General features: G+C 44.5%; 1 protein-coding gene across 6 annotated transcripts in view; it reads left to right on the top strand.

Annotated features, from left to right (window-relative positions):
• The window catches only part of LOC137524665 (uromodulin-like), a 408103-nt gene that overhangs the window by 108627 nt on the left and 279267 nt on the right, over positions 1-20209 (top strand). For all 6 annotated transcript variants that reach the window (XM_068244787.1, XM_068244788.1, XM_068244793.1 and 3 more), the window contains one exon: positions 7281-7519. In XM_068244787.1, the coding sequence (XP_068100888.1) occupies positions 7281-7519 (239 nt within the window). The remainder of the gene's footprint in view (positions 1-7280; positions 7520-20209) is intronic.

The raw sequence follows: 20209 nt of genomic DNA on the forward strand, positions 1-20209 counted from the left end.
CTTGCCTCCTCGGTGTCATGTTCCCTCTACAGGATTAGCAGGTTTGCCGAGAGTTATATATCTATATCTTTATGTATTTGGTACTTTACTCAAAATTCCTTTCTTGTTGTTTGGCAACAATGGGGCCGGTATTTACAGGCCTTTCGGTGTTTGTTGCCATATACTTCTTTCTTGACAGCAGACCCTAGGCTGTATGGCAGACTGATATTTACTAGTCTGCTTGGTTGTTTACATGCCAGGGCAATTCCTCTTTTCCTTTGCTGGTTTCTCTCTGTGTCTTTTTGCTCTTGACACTTTTTCCTTTTCCTTTTGGACGAGTGTAGAGACCCGCGTTATGGGACTCGGTGTATACGCTGCGTCACTTACACATATTTCTGGTTTTTCCTCTGTGAAGTGTCGGAATACTTATTTACATTATATTAAGGTTGTTAATGCTTTTTCCAATTATGTGCTTTTTTGTAGATAGTACTTTCTGCAGCTTGGCCTGATGAAGGGCTTTTTGGGCCCGAAACGAACGTGTCGTTGCCTTTTTCCTAATTGCATTAAGTCTACGATTAAGTCTATGTCTGCGTTATAATTCTGTACTGGATGTATTCGCAAGGAACCTCTTACAGAGATTTTTAAACAAAGAATTTTTCTTTATTTTGTGTCAATAAAGCATTTGATATTTTTTGCATCTAAAAAATCCTGTATTAACTTTTTTTTCATGGTCCTTTCTACATATTGGAGTGCAAAACAGAACAGAAATAACTGCTGGCAGCTTTTAAAACAGAATGACAACAGTTATAAATAAAATGCACCAGCAGCTTTCAAAGTAAATTAACTATAATATCTAAATGAATATTAATACTTGTGCACAAAAGCAAATATGATAATTGTATGGGTTATAAAAAGCAGGAAAACACACTTTTGTTGAAAATTTTGCCAGAGTTTTAAACCGCTTTAAGATGTTCATGTTCTTTGCCCTGTGTTATAATTCATATAAACATTGTTTTTAAGCCCTAAATGCCTTTTGCTTGAAGAAGACAGAGGTGGATTAAGTTGAAATGGGGCCCTGTCCCTAGGCAAAATAGCAAAATAGCAAACTTTTTATAAGATTTGGCTGGAGGTTGTGTGAACCAGGCCCCTAGTTTTACTCCAGGCCCTAGGCACTTGCCTGAGTTGCCTTTTGGATTTATATTTACTTTATGGTTTATTCATTCTTGTAGTCACAGTATTGATATAGCTACTAGTGATGAGTGGAATGGCCAGAATCTGCTCTGAAGAGTTTTCTGCAGAAAGTTGCAGGGTGGAATAAATTGGAGCCAATGGGAAAGGCAGCATCAATTATTTATTGTTATTATGTTAACAAGTCTATCGCTTTAAAGAGAACCCGAGGCGGGGTTCTTCCATCGCAATCCCCATACAGAGCCTGGGTCTGTCTATAGAGCCCAGCCTCTGTTGCTATTTAGTTTCCTCCAAAGACCCCCCTGCGCTCAGCCAGACCCCATAAAGCACAGCCGCGCTATGCGGCTGTGTTTACCTCACTAACGTCAGTCTCGGCTGCTCCCCCGCCTCCTGAATCGCTCCAGTCCCCGCCCGCATCCCTTCCCTCCAATCAGCGGGGAGGGAAGAACGTGGGCGGGGACCGGAGCGATTCAGGAGGCGGGGAGCGGAGACTGACATTAGTGAGATAAACACAGACGGCTGCGACACGCTGCGTGACGCCAGCGTGGCTGTGTTGTATGGGGTCTGACAGCGCGCAGGGGGGTCTTTGGAGGAAACTAAATAGCAACAGAGGCTGGGCTCTATAGGCAGACCCAGCCTTTGTATGGGTATTACGATGGAAGAACCCCGCCTCGGGTTCTCTTTAAAATTGTCTCTTAGTCCATGCAAATATACTTTAAAGACAGGTGCCCTTATTTAATCCGTTTTTTTCCTATGTAATATTCTAACACATTATCAATAAAACTATTTTTTTAAGCCACCAGGAAGCAAGCACTTTTTGTTCTTAGAAGATCATTTTTCAACTTCTTTATAAAATAACTTTGCAATTAAAAAAGTACCGTGTTTGCTGTCATATCATATGCTCCGGAATATAAGACACACCTTGGTTTAGAGGGCAAAAACCAGGGGAAAAAAATATATACTAAAACTAAGCGTCTTGTACATGTTCTCCCCCAGTTGGTGTCCTCCTGTGTCACCCATGTGTCCTCCTGTGTCCCTTTCTGTTCCCAGTGTTTCCTCTTCTGTCTTCAGTGTGTCCCCTTCTGTCTCCATGTGTCCTCTTCTGTCTTCAGTGTGTCCCCTTCTGTCCCAGCTTCTGTCCTCAGTGTGTGTCTGCTCTGTCCCCATTGTGCAAGCTCTGTCCCCAGTGTGAAAGCTCTGTCCCCAGGGTTGTGCCTGCTCCCCCCGTGCCTCTGCTCCCTCCCATGTGTCTCTGCTCCCCCTGCATATAAGTATCAAGTATAGCAGCACGTCTTACCTAAACCATGGTGCCCGCGGGGACCACAGGCATCTTCACTTCCGCGCGGTTCCCCAAAGTAACCGCTTCTGCTGAGGACGCAATCAGCAGATGATTTTACTAGAGAAGTGCGGAAGAGATGAGAAGTCTGCAATTCCCCTGGGAGCCATTGGATTAGGTGAGACATGCTGCTGCTACACTACTATTTACATGGGGGGGGGGGGGGGGAGAGCGGAGACACTGGGGGGGGGGGGGAGCAGAGACACAGGGTGGAGTGGGCACAACACTGCGGACAGTAGGGACACACATGCAGGGATTCCCCAACATTGTGACAGGTCGGCAGTTCATAAAGGCAGGTGTTCGTAAGTTGGGTATTCCCTGCATTCGCTGCATAAGACGCAGGGACTTTTACTCTCCATATTTTGGGGAGAAAATTGCGTCTTATACGGAAAAAAATACAGTTCCAAATGTTCAATGAAAAAGTACGATCAAAATTAGTTTGAGTATTTTCTTGCTTGCTGGTGGTTGACAAAGGCCCATATGCAATTCCTTTTTTCTTCTGAGTTTTCTCCTAGGAGATAATATTTGTAAAGGTAAATTTTAAGAATGTTCTTACTTGCTGGTAATTTAAAGGGAACCTAAACTGAAAAGGATATGGATTTTTTATGTCCTTTACTTTGTCTCCTTTGTCTCTAATACTTTTAGCCACAGCCCCTGAACAACCATGCAGAGCAGGTGCTCTGCCTGAAGTCAGACTGGATTAGCTGCATGCTTGTTTCAGGTGTGTGAGTCAATCATTACTGCAGCCAAAGTGATCAGCAAGACTGACAAGCAACTGGTATTGATTAAAATAAAACATTCATATCCCTCTCAGAGAAGGTCCCCTTTAAAAGGCATTTTATTGACACATTTGAAAATGTCACTTAGGAGTAGAGATGGCTCGAACCTCCAATTTTCAGTTCGCGAACCTTGAACTTGAACTTCCACAAAAGTTTGCGGACCTGCAAACTTTTTGAACCGCAATAGACTTCAATGGGCAGGCGAACTTGAAAAACTACAAACATTGTTTCTGGCCACAAAAGTGATAGAAAATGGGTCTAACACCCGGAGGGGGGCATGGCGGAGTGGGATACACGCCAAAAGTCCCAGGGAAAATTACGGATTTGACGCACAGCAGGGTTATAATCCCTAAAAGGCAGAAATCACATTGCATTGCTAAATTGGAGGCCATTAAGTGCTTTAAAACATCTTGCGTGTATACATGGATCAGCATTTAGTGTAAGTAGTGTACTGCTTCATACTGACAGACCAAACTCACTGTGTAACGCACCGCAAACACCATGGCGAGAGTGCAGGCGATGGCGGTTTTCAAGCCCATACGGTCGGGCTGAGGTAGCTCAATGACAGAACAACAGTGACTGTCCAGCTGATCGAATTTGGTCTGTCTACAAAGAAGCAACAACCTTATTATCTTGGGTGTGCCCCTCCAACACACTCATATAGGTCATTGCTTCATTGTAATACGCAAGCCCCTTCATCGCGGCAAGGTAACGATCACGAAGGAGAATTGACACATGTACATGCCTTTTGCTTTGTTGTTGCAGCCACAGTGCAGCCAGAAAAATTAGGCATTTACACGGACAAGAAAAATTATTATTATGTTTGGTAGCAGCCGCTGCTAGCAGCAGCGGCCATAAACATTTCGGAATCCACCTGGAGTCCTCAAGCGGCCTGCAGGTAGAGGTGCTGTGTGGGGACTGACTTAGTCTTGGGGCAGGGAGTCACACGGCGTGCAGGCAGAGATGCTGTGTGTGGGGACTGACTTAGTTTTCGGGCAGGCAGTAGCCCTCCAAGATCCACGCCTCATTCATTTTGATAAAGGTGAGGTACTGAACACCTTTATGACCAAACTGCTGGTGGTATAATACAATGTGCAGTCACACAGGTGCAGGGAAAAGGTATGCACTGACTGCTGCTATAATACAATTGTGCAGTCACACAGGTGCAGGGAAAAGGTATGCACTGACTGCTGCTATAATACAATTGTGCAGTCACACAGATGCAGGGAAAAGGTATGCACTGACTGGTGGCGGTATTGTATAATACAAAGTGCAGTCCAGTCACACAGAGGCAGTGAAAGGTATGCGTTGAATGAGCTGGGCCTGGCACAGTACAGCAATTAGTAAAGGCCAGCTGCGACAGACAGGGCTGTATATGCAGTGTCAGTAGCACACACACACACACACACACACACACACACACACACACACACACACACACACACACACACACACACACACACACACACACACACACACACACACACACACACACACACACACACACACACACACACACACACACACACACTAGTACAGCAGTGCACAGATTTGGAACATGGCCGATGCTGCTGGGGGGGGGGGGGGGGGGGGGCTCAGGAGGGAGTGCAGCCTGATTGGCTGCCATGTGTCACTAACTCTGATGTAGAGGGTCAACGTTTAGCCCAATTATGTAGTATAGGGGGCACTAAGTGTTTGCAGTTCACCGCAAACTCGAACCAGCTAAGTTTGTGCGAACAAGTTCTCCGGCGAATCGTTCGGGACCAACTTTTGGTAGTTTTTCAATTGTAAAATGCTGAAAAGTCAGTTTAAAGGGAAGATAAAATGTATCTCCTAAACAATTGTTATTGCATATGGGCCATTATCTTGTAGGAGAAAACTCTGGAGAAATAGTTATTTGCATATGAACCAATGGTGGTGAATGGTCAGGAGTTTGGATTTTTTTTCTGTATGTAGGAACAATAAATATGGAGTTCCTCAAGAATCTAGTGTGTGGATCCTCTTTTTGCTTTTGGATTACTGATTATTGTAATTTGACACCTGGGCCCATATGCAATTCACTTTTTCCACCTGAGTTTTCTCCTAGGTGATATTTTCACAACTTGTAAATAAAATGCTTTTTAACCACTTCAGCCCACAGGGTGTTGTTCATTTTTTGCATCTGAGCAACTTTCACCTCCCATTCATTTGCCAATAACTTTATCACTACTCATCACTATGAATTGATCTATATCTTATCTTGTTTTTTTCCACCACAAATTGGGCTTTCTTTGGGTGATACATTTTGCTAAGAATTATTTTATTCTAAATCCATTTTAACAGGAATATTAAGAAAGAAATGGAAAAAAATCATTATTCCTCAGTTTTTGGCCATTATAGTTTGAAATTAATACATGCTACCGTAATTAAAACCCATGTATTTTATTTGCCCATTTGTCCCGCTTATTGCACCATTTAAATTATGTCCCTATCACTATGTATGGCTCTGATATTTTATTTGGAAATAAAAAAAATGTACAAGCCCATAATTTAAAAAAAATTATATTAATATACTCCTTTGACATGCATATTTTAAAAAGTTCAGACCCTTTTTTATTTTTTTTTAATTAAACATTATATTTGGGTAATTTTTGGTGTAAGAGGTAAACAGCTAATTTTAAATGTAAAAAAATGTATTTATTTAATAACAAAATGGATGTGGGTGTAATTTTACTATTTGGCCACAAGATGGCCACAATCAAAAGTCCTGGAAGAGTACGATCGCACTTCCAGGAACATGAATGAGGACGGGAAACTTTATTTAACTCAGAAAAACCGCAGCCTCTGTTAAGAGGCTGGTGGTTTTTCTGCAGGGGGCTACGATCAATGAATGGGAGCTATAATCCCACTCATTGATCTCTGGTCTAACGGCCGGCGGCAGGAGCGCACGCAGGAGCGCTCGCGGCCGGCGGGAGTGCGCGCAGCCTATCTGGATGAGAATGTTTGTCCAGATAGACTTAAGTGGTTAAACCACCAGCAAGCAAACAAATGCACGGAATAATCATGGCAGTACTTTTTCACCTACTTCTTGGTACTTTTTCCATTTAGAAGTGCTAAAAAATTATTTTAAATCGAAGATGAAAAAATATCTCCTAGGAGAAAACTCAGGAGAAAAAGTTAATTCCATATGGTCCCTAGTATTCACATTAAGGTGTGTGATCCTTTGGACTCTCAGTAAAACACAAGGCCCATATGCAATTCACTATTTCTCCTGACTTTTCTCATAGGAGATAATTTTTCATCTTCAATTTAAAATAACTTTTTAGCACTTTGCAATGGAAAAAGTACCAAAAAGTAGGTGAAAAGGTACTGTCAAAATTATTTTGAGTATTTGTTTGCTTGCTGGTGGTGTAAAAGACATTTTATATACAAGTTGTGAAAAGATCACCTGGGAGAAAACTCAGGTGAAAAAATGAATTGCATATGTCCCAAAGGCGTGTATATAAACTAAACTGTGATAAGCAGAATAACATAAAGGCCCATATGCAATGCACTTTTTCACCTGAGTTTTCTACTAGGAGATATTTTTTTATCTTCTATTGAAAGTATGTTTTAACAGTTAGCAATTGAAACCAAAAGTACCAAAAAGTAGGTTAACAAACAATTGTCAATATTATTCTGAATATTTTCTTGCTTGCTGTTGGCTTAAAAGGCATTTTAGCGATAAGGTATGAAATTATCACCCAGTAGAAAACTTAGGAGAAAAAATGAATTGCATATGGCCCAAAGTCTTATCCACGATGAGTAGAGTAGAAAGCAATACATGACATGCAATGCAGTACACTCTATTTACCATGCGTTATACTTTATACTCTTTATTCTGATTGCTGAAGTTTAATGAATATACCACAAAATGATTGAGATGAGCACTTAGTAATTGGTTGCATATGAATAAAGTTAGTTGACTATATAACATACAGTGAGTAACTTTTGCTTAATATACTTATTTTCTCTCTTAGCTGTCGGGCCTGTTAGGATCACATATTCCAAAAATCAGTTTGATGATTTCTTTCAAAACCTTGTTGCTAGTGGAGGGGGTGATTGTCCAGAACTGACCATGGCAGGACTGAAGCTGGCTTTACAGAACTCCCCTTCTGGATCCTTGATTTTAGTATTAACAGATGCTTCTGCAAAGGACTACAATAATGTGGCTTTAGTAAATGAAATATACAGTCTTCTAAACTCAACTCGCTCACAGGTAAGCAACTACACCTTTCCTTAAAGAGACTCTGTACTAAAAAAAAAGTGCCCCTGGGGGGGTACTTACCTCAGGAAGGGGAAGCCTCTGGATCCTATCGCTGCTTCAAATTCAGTTGGTGGGGCTGGCATGGTGGCGCAGTTGGTGTTGCAATTGACCACAGTAGAGGAGGATGAGGAGGGTGCAGGAACATTGGCAGCAGAAGAGGTGGAATGCTGAGTGAGCCAGTCAACCACTACTTCTACACTCTGTGAAGTAATAGCTAGAGATGTCGTGAACGGTTCGCCTGCGAACGGTTCCAGGCGAACTTTGGGGGTTGCGTTCGCCTACATCAGGCGAACTTTTGCGGAAGTTCGATTCGCCCCATAATGCTCTATTGAGCAAAACTTTGACCCTCCATATCACTGTCAGCAGACATGTTATTGCCAAACACACTGCTGGAGGACCCTCCCTCCCTCCTCCAAGCTAGGTCCTTATACCATTTGACTCAGTTGTCTGCCTACACTAATTAGTTATGGGACAGCTGCTACACACTCTGCTAGGGAGATTTTAATTAGCCTCTTGTGGGCTCCCTCCTCCCTCCTACCGGAGGGAGGAGGGTCTCTTCTGCCAGGGAATTATACTTTTTTAAAAACCAGTATACATCATACAATGGCTGGGAATCGAACACAGATCTCACTGTGTGGTGGGCAAGTCACCCTTACCACTGTACCACTACTGTAAGAGTGAACAGAGGCGCCAGCAGGATAAAAGGTTCTAAAAGGCTTAAAATCCCTCAGGAGGTGGTGGTGGACTCGCCTTCCCGAAGCAGACAAGATACCGTCAGTTTTATGACAACAGGTTTATTAATATACTCCAAAACAAACAGTGCAACGCGTTTCACGGGTATGTTCCCGCTTCCTCAGGCAATAAACAGATAGGAGTACACAGTATAGTCTCAAGGTCACGAATAGCGCTATTCGTGACCTTGAGACTATACTGTGTACTCCTATCTGTTTATTGCCTGAGGAAGCGGGAACATACCCGTGAAACGCGTTGCACTGTTTGTTTTGGAGTATATTAATAAACCTGTTGTCATAAAACTGACGGTATCTTGTCTGCTTCGGGAAGGCGAGTCCACCACCACCTCCTGGGGGATTTTAAGCCTTTTAGAACCTTTTATCCTGCTGGCGCCTCTGTTCACTCTTACATTATCAATATCCACCTCTGGTGGAGGGGTGTTGCCCCTTATTTCCTTATCTACAGAGAGCGACTTTTAATCCTGAGTGAGGACAGGTCTAATCTCCTCACTTGCCTACTGTATACAGTGGTTACCTAGGAGGTAACCCACGTTTGTGAGTATATACATTATATACTTTTCATTTCCAACCCTTTGTTTTGCATACTACACTATATTGGGCTCTCGGTATTTCTTTTGCCTTTACTGTACCACTACAGTAGTAAGTGAAGCTGGCCTAAAATTTACCATTTATGCTCAATGCAATAGAAACATTAGGTTGCTTAAATGAGAACTGTAGTGAGAGGTATATGGAGGCTGCCATATTGATTTCCTTTTAAGCTATACCAGTTGCCTGGCAGCCCTGCTGATCTATTTGGCTGCAGTAGTGTGAATCACACCAGAAACAAGCATGCAGCTAATCTTGTCAGATCTTACAAAAATGTCAAACACCAGATCTGCTGCATGCTTGTTCAGGGTCTAGGGCTAAAAGTATTGGAGGCAGAGGATCTGCAGGATAGCCAGGTAACTGGTATTGCTTAAAAGGAAATCAATATGGTAGCATCCATATACCTTTCACTGCCTATAGAGCATGCCCTAGTGGCTGCAACTCTGGTGCTTTGAGTCCGCCAGGAGAAAAGTGTGATACAAATGTTATTTGTCTTGTCTACTTTTTCTCTTGTATTGAGCATAAATGGTAAATTTTAGGCCAGCTTCAGTTGGTACAGTGGTTTTTAGTGTGCTTGCCCACCACACAGTGAGACCCAGGTTCAAATCCCAGCCAATGTGAGTTGGCTTTTATGCTACAAATCCTTAAAGGGAACCTAAACGGAGAAGGATATGGATTTTTCCTTTTAAAATAATACCAGTTGCCTGAATCGCCTGCTGATCCTGTGTCTCTAATACTTTTAGCCACAGCCCCTGAACAAGCATGCAGATCAGGTGCTCTGACTGAAGTCAGACTGGATTAGCTGCATGCTTGTTTCAGGGTGTGATTCAGCCACTATTGCAGTCACAAAGATCAGCTGGACTGCCAGGCAACTGGTATTGTTTACAGGAAACATCCATATCACTCTCAGTTAAGGTTCCCTTTAAAGGAGAACTGTAGTGAAAGGTATATGGAGGCTACCATATTGATTTCCTTTTAAGCAATACCAGTTACCAGGCTATCCTGCAGATCCTCTGCCTACAATACGTTTAGCCCTAGACCCTGAACAAGCATGCAGCAGATCTGGTGTTTGACATTTTTGTAAGATCTGACAAGATTAGCTGCAACATTAGCTGCATGCTTGTTTCTGGTGTGATTCACACTACTGCAGCCAAATAGATCAGCAGGGCTGCCAGGCAACTGGTATAGCTTAAAAGGAAATCAATATGGCAGCCTCCATATACCTCACACTACAGTTCTCCTTTAAGCAACCTAATGTTTCTATTGCATTGAGCATAAATGGTAAATTTTAGGCCAGCTTCACTTACTACCGTAGTGGTAAAGTGGTTAGGGTAACTTGCCCACCACACAGTGAGATCTGTGTTCGATTCCCAGCCATGGTATGATGTATACTGGTTTTTAAAATAGTATAATTCCCTGGCAGAAGAGACCCTCCTCCCTCTGGTAGGAGGGAGGAGGGAATAGGTAGAAGGGTGGAGAGGAGGGAGGTGGGGACCCACCAGAGGCTAATTAAAATCTCCCTAGCAGAGTGTGTAGCAGCTGTCCCATAACTAATTAGTGTAGGCAGACAACTGAGTCAAATGGTATAAGGACCTAGCTTGGAGGAGGGCGGGTCCTCCAGCAGTGATGTGTATTTCACTCAGTCAGGTGTGCCTCCAGGTATTAGAGCTCTTGAAACATGTTTTCTATCATTTTTGTAGCTGGTAGAATTTTTTCAAATTTTCAAAGTTCGCCTCCCCATTGAAGTCTATTGCGGTTCGCGAACTTTTTTGCGAACCGAACCTTTCGCGGAAGTTCGCGAACGGTTCGCGAACCGAAAATCGGAGGTTCGCGACATCTCTAGTAATAGCTTTCTTCTGCCCAAGATCACATTTACCATGACCACGGGATGACACACCACCATGACCCCTAGTACCTCTATGCTTTGGCCTGCCTCTCTCTGTCATGTGTTTTTTTTTTTTTTTTTTTTTTTTTTTTATAGTGAGTGACACCAGCACAAGGATACTGTCACAAATTGAATAATGTTGTTTTTTTGTGACACACTGAGATCACCGAACAATCCGTTCAAACAGATGTTGATGCTGACACTGTAACACTACACAATGTTGATCACACAGCAGGCAGGGACTACTGCAGCAAAGAGGGTATTGTCATCAATTTCTGTGACATTTATTTACTTTTTTGGGTAATGCACTGAGATCACCAAACAATATGGCCAAACGGAAGTTATTGAGACACTGTAACACTACACGACATTCACACAGCAGGCAGTGAGAACTATAGCAAGAGGGAATTGTCAGTTGTCACCAATTTCTGCGACTTTTTTTTGGGGGGGGGGGGGGCGAGATCACTAAACAATATGGTCAAACTGATTTTTGTGACACTGTAACACTACACGACGATCATACAGCAGGCAGCGAGCAAAGCAGCAAGAAGGGTATTGCCACCAATTTCTGTGACACTTATTTATTTTTTGGGGTGATGCACTGAGATCACCTAATAAGGTCAAACGGATGTTAACCACTTGCCGACCGCCTACTGCAGATTGGCGGCGGCAAAGTGGCAGCCCCAGGACCACGTAACGCAGAATGGCGTCGGGTCCTGGGGCACTGTTTTGACGGGGATCGCGCACTGGGATGCGCACGCATCCGCCGGCAATAGGCTCCGCCCACCCGCGACATCAATCCGCCGGCCAATCGGAAGCGCCGGCGGGTTGTTAACCCGACGATCGCCGCATAGGAAGCGTATAAAAGGCTTTGAAATGTTTACAAAGCGTATTATACAGGCTGCCTCCTGCCCTGGTGGTCCACCAGGGCAGGCTGCAGCCACCCTAGTCTGCACCCAAACACACTGATCTACCCCCCCTGCCCCCTGATTGCCCACAGCACCCCTTAGACCCCCCCCACCCACCCCCCAGACCACTGTTTGCACCCAAACACCCCCCTAATCACCCATCAATCACTCCCTGTCACTATCTGTCAACGCTATTTTTTTTTTAGTCCCTAAACTGCCCCCTAGGGACTCCTGATCACCCCCCACCCCTCAGATTCTCCCCAGACACCCCCCCCCTGTGTACTGTATGCATCTATCCCCCCTGATCACCTGTCAATCACCCATCAATCACCCCCTGTCACTGCCACCCATCAATCACCCCCTGTCACTGCCACCCATCAATCAGCCCCTAACCTGCCCCTTGCGGGCAATCTGATCACCCACCCACACCATAAGATCGCCCGCAGATCCGACGTCAGATCACCTCCCAAGTGCACTGTTTACATCTGTTCTCTCCTCTAAACACCCACTAATTACCCATCAATCACCCACTATCACCACCTGTCACTGTTACCCATCAGAATTAGACCCTAATCTGCCCCTTGCGGGGCACCCAATCACCCGCCCACACACTCAGATTGCCCTCAGACCCCTCCTTATCAATTCGCCAGTGCATTATTTACATCTGTTCTTCCCTGTAATAACCCACTGATCACCTGTCAATCACCTATCAATCACCCATCAATCACCCCCTGTCACTGCCACCCATCAATCACCCCCTGTCACTGCCACCCATCAATCAGCCCCTAACCTGCCCCTTGCGGGCAATCTGATCACCCACCCACACCATTAGATCGCCTGCAGACCCGACATCAGATCACCTCCCAAGTGCACTGTTTAGATCTGTTCTCTCCTCTAAACACCCACTAATTACCCATCAATCACCCCCTATCACCACCTGTCACTGTTACCCATCAGATTAGACCCTAAGCTGCCCCTTGCGGGCACCCAATCACCCGCCCACACGCTCAGATTGCCCTCAGACCCCCCTTATCAATTCGCCAGTGCATTATTTACATCTGTTCTTCTGTGTAATAACCCACTGATCACCTGTCAATCACCTCCTGTCACTGCCACCCATCAATCACCCCCTGTCACTGCCACCCATTAATCAGCCCCTAACCTGCCCCTTGCGGGCAATCTGATCACCCACCCACACCATTAGATCGCCTGTAGACCCGACGTCAGATCACCTCCCAAGTGCACTGTTTACATCGGTTCTCTCCTCTAAACACCCACTAATTACCCATCAATCACCCCCTTTCACCACCTGTCACTGTTACCCATCAGATTAGACCCTAATCTGCCCCTTGCGGGCACCCAATCACCCGCCCACACGCTCAGATTGCCCTCAGACCCCCCCTTATCAATTCGCCAGTGCATTATTTACATCTGTTCTTCCCTGTAATAACCCACTGATCACCTGTCAATCACCTATCAATCACCCCCTGTCACTGCCACCCATCAATCACCCCCTGTCACTGCCACCCATCAATCAGCCCCTAACCTGCCCCTTGCGGGCAATCTGATCACCCACCCACACCATTAGATCGCCTGCAGACCCGACGTCAGATCACCTCCCTAGTGCACTGTTTACATCTGTTCTCTCCTCTAAACACCCACTAATTACCCATCAATCACCCCCTGTCACCACCTGTCACTGTTACCCATCAGATTAGACCCCTATCTGCCCCTAGGGCACCCAATCACCCGCCCAAACCCTCAGAACGCCCTCAGACCCCAGCCCTGATCACCTCGCCAGTGCATTGCTTGCATCTATTCCCCCCACTAATCACACCTTGAGACACCCATCAATCACCTCCTGTCACCACCTGTCACCCCCTAGCACACCTACCCATCAAATCAGGCCCTAATTTGCCTCCTGTGGGCTCCTGATCACTCGGCCAAACCCTCAGATCCCCCTCAGACCCCCTTCCGATCACCTCCCCAGTGCATTAATTGCATCTATTTTCCCCTCTAACCACCCCCTGAGACACCCATCAATCACCTCCTGTCACCCCCCTAGCACTCCTATCCATCAGATCAGGCCCAATACAACCTGTCATGTAAGAGGCCACCCTGCTTATGACCGGTTCCACAAAATTCGCCCCCTCATAGACCACCTGCCATCAAAATTTGCAGATGCTTATACCCATGAACAGTCATTTTGAGACATTTGGTTTCCAGACTACTCACGGTTTTGGGCCTGTAAAATGCCAGGGCAGTATAGGAACCCCACAAATGACCCCATTTTAGTAAGAAGACACCTGTCCTGTTCCCCTTATTGTGAAGAAAAATTCGACAGGTAGTTTACTCGCCCTTCAATCATCACACTGTGTAAGTTCCGGTAACTTGTTTAATGTAAATGATCAAAAGAAGGTAAAACTGTAAATGCAAACAAAAGCATAGTATCAGACCATGCATGCAATGCAAAAGTGTGGATTCATACAATACAGCATCTATCAAACATCAATGCATGAGAATACACTGTACAACATAGAATGCTGCAGATGAGGAAACTATCACATCATGAACTATGGATCAGAACATGTATAACAGCATGATGAATGAATCTGAGTGCAGAAGAACTACACAGATCTCAGAGCATGTGACAGGCATCTCCCAACATACATGAGCTATGGCCTAGCTATAAAGCTCTAACAAATGCACGTATACAACAAATATGCATTCTACATTGCAGATATAGCTAAAAGATGAGGTTTGACATACCAACAATGCTTGGATTGGCGTGGATGAAGGATAGATGGATGTGGATTGGAACAGCACAATGGGAATCTGGCTGGGCCTTACAACAAACTGCTTCCTGTTCACAGAGCATCTACTACCTCCCTGTCACATGACTTCTGGATAATACAGCAAGGAACAAATGCTATTTTAAAAAATGTCCACTAGAGGGAGTAGAGTTCATTTATACTGATTAATAGAATCTGGCTGTGGACAGACAGCACACTCCCCGCCTGGTATCTATAAGATACCACACTTTAACAAACCACTGAAAGTTACTCTGCAGGAGATAGGACCAAGGCAAGTTCTGTTACTGGACTAGTGAACAAACCTGAACTTCTCTCGCTAGTGAGTTCTACCCCTAGCTGCAATCTTTGTGAGGGGAAGTTTTATAACCCATCCCATTGGCCACTGAGTCTTCTTAGTTTGCTGGCTTTTGAAAAGGACGTCACCTGGCTGAACTTTAGGCCTGTCTGGTGGCCGCTTCTTTGGCACCTCTACTCTAGCAATCGCTCTCTCCGTAACATGCCATACTTGGTGCCGTGCCTGGGTATGAAGGATGTCCTTAGTAATGGTTTCCTCTTGTACACTTTTCATGATGACTGCTCTGGCCTTGAGGAACTCAATAAGGTGCAGTCCTCTGCAGAGGTACCAAGCTTTGTAGTGTTCAGGACAATCTTGTGCTTCTACTTTGTGTAGTTGGGAAATGGGGTGTTGACCTGGGATAATGACTGGGTTTTCATCATCGTAAATGTTGCTCAGAACGATTTTACTTTCAGTGAAGTACCTAACAGTGTCTATGTTCAAGTCGATTTCTGTGGTGGTGAATTCAGCAATGTCCACAGCAAGGACAGCTGCGCTGAGCTCCAGCCGTGGGATGGTGAGTTCTGGACGTGGGGTTAGCTTTGCCTTTCCTAAGGCGAACCCAATGTGAGCTTCTCCTTGAGCATCGACAACATTTAAGTAGGCTACTGCTGCTATTGCCTGGACAGAGGCATCTGAGAATACACAAAGTTCCTTATACTGAGCATTAGAGCAGGAAATCGATCCATAAGGTCTGGATACCTCGACGTGTCTCAACTGCTGTAGGGATTCTCTCCAATCTTCCCACTGCTGTTTCTTTTCCTCAGGTAGAGGTGCATCCCAATCTTGACTATCTGCAGTAAGATAACGAAGAATAAGTTTTCCTCTCATGGTGACTGGTGCGGCTATACCTAGAGGATCATATACACTGTTCACGGTAGAGAGGACTCCTCGACGAGTGAAAGGTCTATTCTCTTGTGATACTTGGAATGTCAAAACATCTTTTTTGAGGTCCCAGCTAATGCCAAGGCTTCACTGAATGGGTAATGCATCGGCACTGAAATCAAGATCCCTTAAGTCACTTGCCCGATCTTCTGAAGAGAAGGCCATCATGACTTCTCTGCTGTTTGATGCTAGCTTATGTAGGCGTAGGTTGGAACATGCCAACATCTCTCTAGTTCTCTTCAAGAGGTTGATGGCTTGTGTTGCAGTCGGAAGAGATTTTAGTCCATCATCAATGTAAAAGTCTCTTTCCACAAATTCTCTTGCATCTGCACCAAACTGACTTTCTGCTTTACGTGCTGCGAGTTTGAGGCCAAAGATGGCTACTGCTGGTGAGGGGCTGTTGCCAAAAATATGCACTTTTATCCGCCATTCGATGATGTCTTCTGCTGGGTTATTATCCTTATGCCAGAAGAATCTTAAAAAGTTCCTATCTTCGGGTCTAACCAGGAAACAATGGAACATTTGACCAATGTCAGCCACATAGGCAATGGCGTCCTTTCGAAAGCGAAGTAATACTCCTAAGAGATTGTTGTTGAGGTTTGGACCTTTCAAAAGGATGTCATTCAGAGATATCCCACCACACTGGGCACTTGAATCCAAGACCACCCTGATTTGCAAGGGTTTCTTCGGGTGGTATACCCCAAACAGAGGCAGATACCAGCATTCTTCTTCTGTATCAAGGGGTGGCGCTACTTCACAATGGCCATTCTGTATAATTTTCTCCATGAAGGCAAAGAAATGTTCTTTCATGTTAGGCTTCTGCTTGAAGGATTTCTGAAGAGACCTGAATCGGTGCAAGACCTGTGTCTTGTTATTTGGCAACCGTTGTCTCTGTGCTTTAAAAGGTAGTGAAGCAACCCAACTGTTGTCTTCAGCCCTGTAGAAACCTTTCTTCATTATCTCCATGAAAGCAAGCTCACTATGGGAAGGAGCCATTCTGTCATCTTCTTTGGTAATTTCAAAGGCTTTGTGTCCAAGACAGTCTTCCATACAAGAGGAATTCCATACAGATGAGGCCTGCAGGGTCAAGGGTGTGCTTGTATTGAAGCTTTCCTTCACAGTGAAGTAGTTGGGGCAAGGTGTGAACAGCGATCTCCTGCCATTGTCTAAGGTGTTGGTATAGAGGCTATGCACTGTCTCTGGTCTGTGGACCCCACCTAGACATACATTGCCCACAATAACCCACCCCAGGTCTAATCTTTGGGCGTAAGGAGAGTGGTGTGGCCCGTTAATGTGGTCCCTGACCTTGTGGATCCTAATAATATCTCTGCCTAGCAACAGGAGAATGGAGGCATTAGGATCGAGCTCAGGTATCTGAGTGGCTAACTGTCTCAGATGTGTATGATGGAGTGCAACCTCTGGAGTTGGGATCTCTGATCGAACATCTGGGATTTCATCCCATTCTATCAGTGTGGGTAGTGGAATGGAAACCTTTCTGTCAAGGGATTCCAACTGAAAGCCATGTACCATTCTCCCAGTAGTGTTAATCACTCCTGCACATGTTCTGAGGGAATAGGAAAATTGGTGACCTTTTGACCCAAAAAGCTCAAATAACTCTGGTCTTGCCAAAGATCTATTGCTCTGGTCATCTAAGATTGCATAAACTTTGATAGCTCTTTCCCTATGCCCTGTAGGATACACACTGACCAAACAAATTTTTGAACATGACCTGCCTTGTGGATTCTCTCTACAAACATACACTCTTCCTAGTTTATAATCTTCTATGTCCCAACGTATCTTTGTATTTTTCACAGCGGCTAGTTCCTTCTTTAGAGCCGCTATCTGCACATTATGTTCTGTATTCAGGGTAGTGTAATCCAATGGTGGGAGAGCCTCAATAAGTTCACTCTGTAGCTTCCTCACCTCATGTTTAATATCCACAATCTGAACTTGCAGTCTCTCAATGGTAAGAACCATTACATCCAAGCTGCCTTTGTTCAAGATTTCAAAAAATCTCGTCTGGAAGATTGTGTCATGTACTAGGAGAGTAGATCGCAATGTAATCCTGTAGCCACGTGGAATGCGTTTGGCACGCACATATTCAACCAGAAATGACTGATGCGAGGTAAATCTTGCCTCTGATTTCTTCAGGGAGAACCAGCGGGCCTTTTTATATTCTGTTAGTGATTCCTCGTCCTCCTCCAGTGGCTCACAAGTTGCTTGGCTCAATATTCTTTCTATGTCTTCCTCTCCATAGGCAAACGTGATTGCCAGTGCTTCCTCCAAGGGATTCGAAGTGCCACCTACAGACAAAGATACACAAATGTCTGGACACACCGCCTGGTAGGCCGATAGTGTCGGGCATTGGTTCAGTACTTTATCCCTTAGCAAAATATGTCGATTCTTTTCTGCAGGGGTTGGTAGCCAATGTGACACGAAAGATTTGCTGTGTAGATTGGAAGAACTGGGTACTGTCCCAGAGAACCTATTATTGTGCACATTGGACGTCCAAAGTCTTTTCACTTCGATCCCTCATGAAGAGGGCATGCGACGGATTGAGGAAAAACTTTTGGAGACGACGTTGTCTAATCCCAAGGTTTTTTTTATCTTGGATGCCTTGGAACTTATTTTGCGTCCCAATTACTTTCGATTTCTTGATCAATTTTACGTCCAATGTCAGGGCACAAGTATGGGTTCCCCGGCTGCTCCCTCCTTTGCTAACTTGTTCCTCACTGATCTTGAGAAGAGCATGTTCATCGATCATGAAATTTATGGAAAATACATTTTTCGTTTTTTTCGTTTTGTGGACGACATTTTGTTGCTATGGAATGGCCCGGTAGAATTGTTTGAAAAAATGGTGGAAGGAGCCAATTCGTTACATTCCACCATTAAGTTTACCGCTGAGTGTTCCTCGGTTAGTGTTCACTATCTGGATGTAACAATCAGCAAAGAAAGAGGTAAATTAATTACGTGTTTATATCAAAAACCTACGGAGCGTAACAATCTATTGCGTACCGATAGTTTTCATGTGACTACGGTGAAAAAGGGTATTCCAAAGGGCCAGTTTTTAAGGGCCCGGCGCATTTCGACGAAGATCGAAGATTATGATATTGCCGCAGAGAGTTTGATTAAATTTTTTTTAAAAAGGTTACGATGGACGTGCTCTTCGAAAGATCAGTGGGGAAGTGAGATCTATGGCCAGAGAAGAGTTATTGTTGCCTAAAGAAAAACGAGTTTCGGATCGGTTGCCCTTTGTGTGCAACTATGGCTATTTGTCTGAGCGAATTCGTTCAGTGGTGCAAAAATTTTGGCCTATCCTTGAACAGGATAAGATGTTTGGAAGATTGTTCACTGACCCTCCCGTGTTCGCATACCGCAGGGGTAAAACAATAAAGGATTGGGTATGCAAATCTGATATCCTTGTAAAAAAGAAAGAAATGACCCCTAGTGCCAGGAAAGGCACATTCCCCTGTTTAGGCTGCAACTGTTGTGGAGCCATTATTAATGGCAGCAGTGTCTCTCATCCTTCCACTGGTTCCAGCATGCCCATCAGAGGCAGGTTTTCCTGCTTGAGCTCGTATGTGGTGTACGGGCTCAAGTGCCCCTGTGGGTATGTATACATTGGGAAGACTGAGAGACCAGTGAAGGAGCGGATACAGGAGCATAAACGAGATGTTACTAACTTTGCTTTGGGTAAAAAGAGTATGAAACCTCTGTGTCCAGACACTTCCTACAATCTCGCCATAGAGCAAGTCAGTTGCGTTGGTTTGTGGTTGAAGATGTGCCAAAGCTCCTGAGAGGTGGTAATCGAAAGAAACTGCTGTTGCAGTGTGAGGCTAAATGGATAAGGAAATTTGACTGTGTATGCCCTAATGGCCTAAACGAAAATTTGAGCTTAAGATGTTTTCTGTGATGTTTTTCTCCTAGGATGAAATGGATTGCGCAGAATGTTTATAAAAGGACTTTCCAAGATTGGTATCGTTAAATATCGTTAAATATGATGGAACTATATTGTTCTGATGTTGATTAATATCATTGAAAGAATTACTATATATATCGACTATGTCTGGGTGTCCTACTCCTCAGTTTTTTTGGGGTAGACACCTTTGGTGTAGTTCCCCTAATGGTTAATTGATATGTTTTGTTATCTGCTTCTTTGGGTCATGTGATTGTCACATGACTTCCTGTGTGTGGAAAGGTATTTTGGTGTCACTGGTGAAGGGTGTGGCACACCTGAGGAAGGGCTCCGCCCGAAACATGTTGTGTATATGCCTCTACATGCTCACTAATACAGCTTGTTGCTAAAGCCCTTTGTGTGCAGTCTCCGTTTTTGAATTCTCCTAACTCTCTGAGCCTGATGTGGTCTTTACTGGAGATTTTCCCAAAGCTGTCTACTCTATTCCACAGAGAGTCCTCTATAATCTCAGGAGCCCCATAGCACTCATCAAGTCTCTGCCATGCCATCCGCAAACCCTTTCTG

Source organism: Hyperolius riggenbachi, chromosome 7 (assembly GCF_040937935.1).
Source record: "Hyperolius riggenbachi isolate aHypRig1 chromosome 7, aHypRig1.pri, whole genome shotgun sequence".
NCBI classification, from domain to species: domain Eukaryota; kingdom Metazoa; phylum Chordata; class Amphibia; order Anura; family Hyperoliidae; genus Hyperolius; species Hyperolius riggenbachi.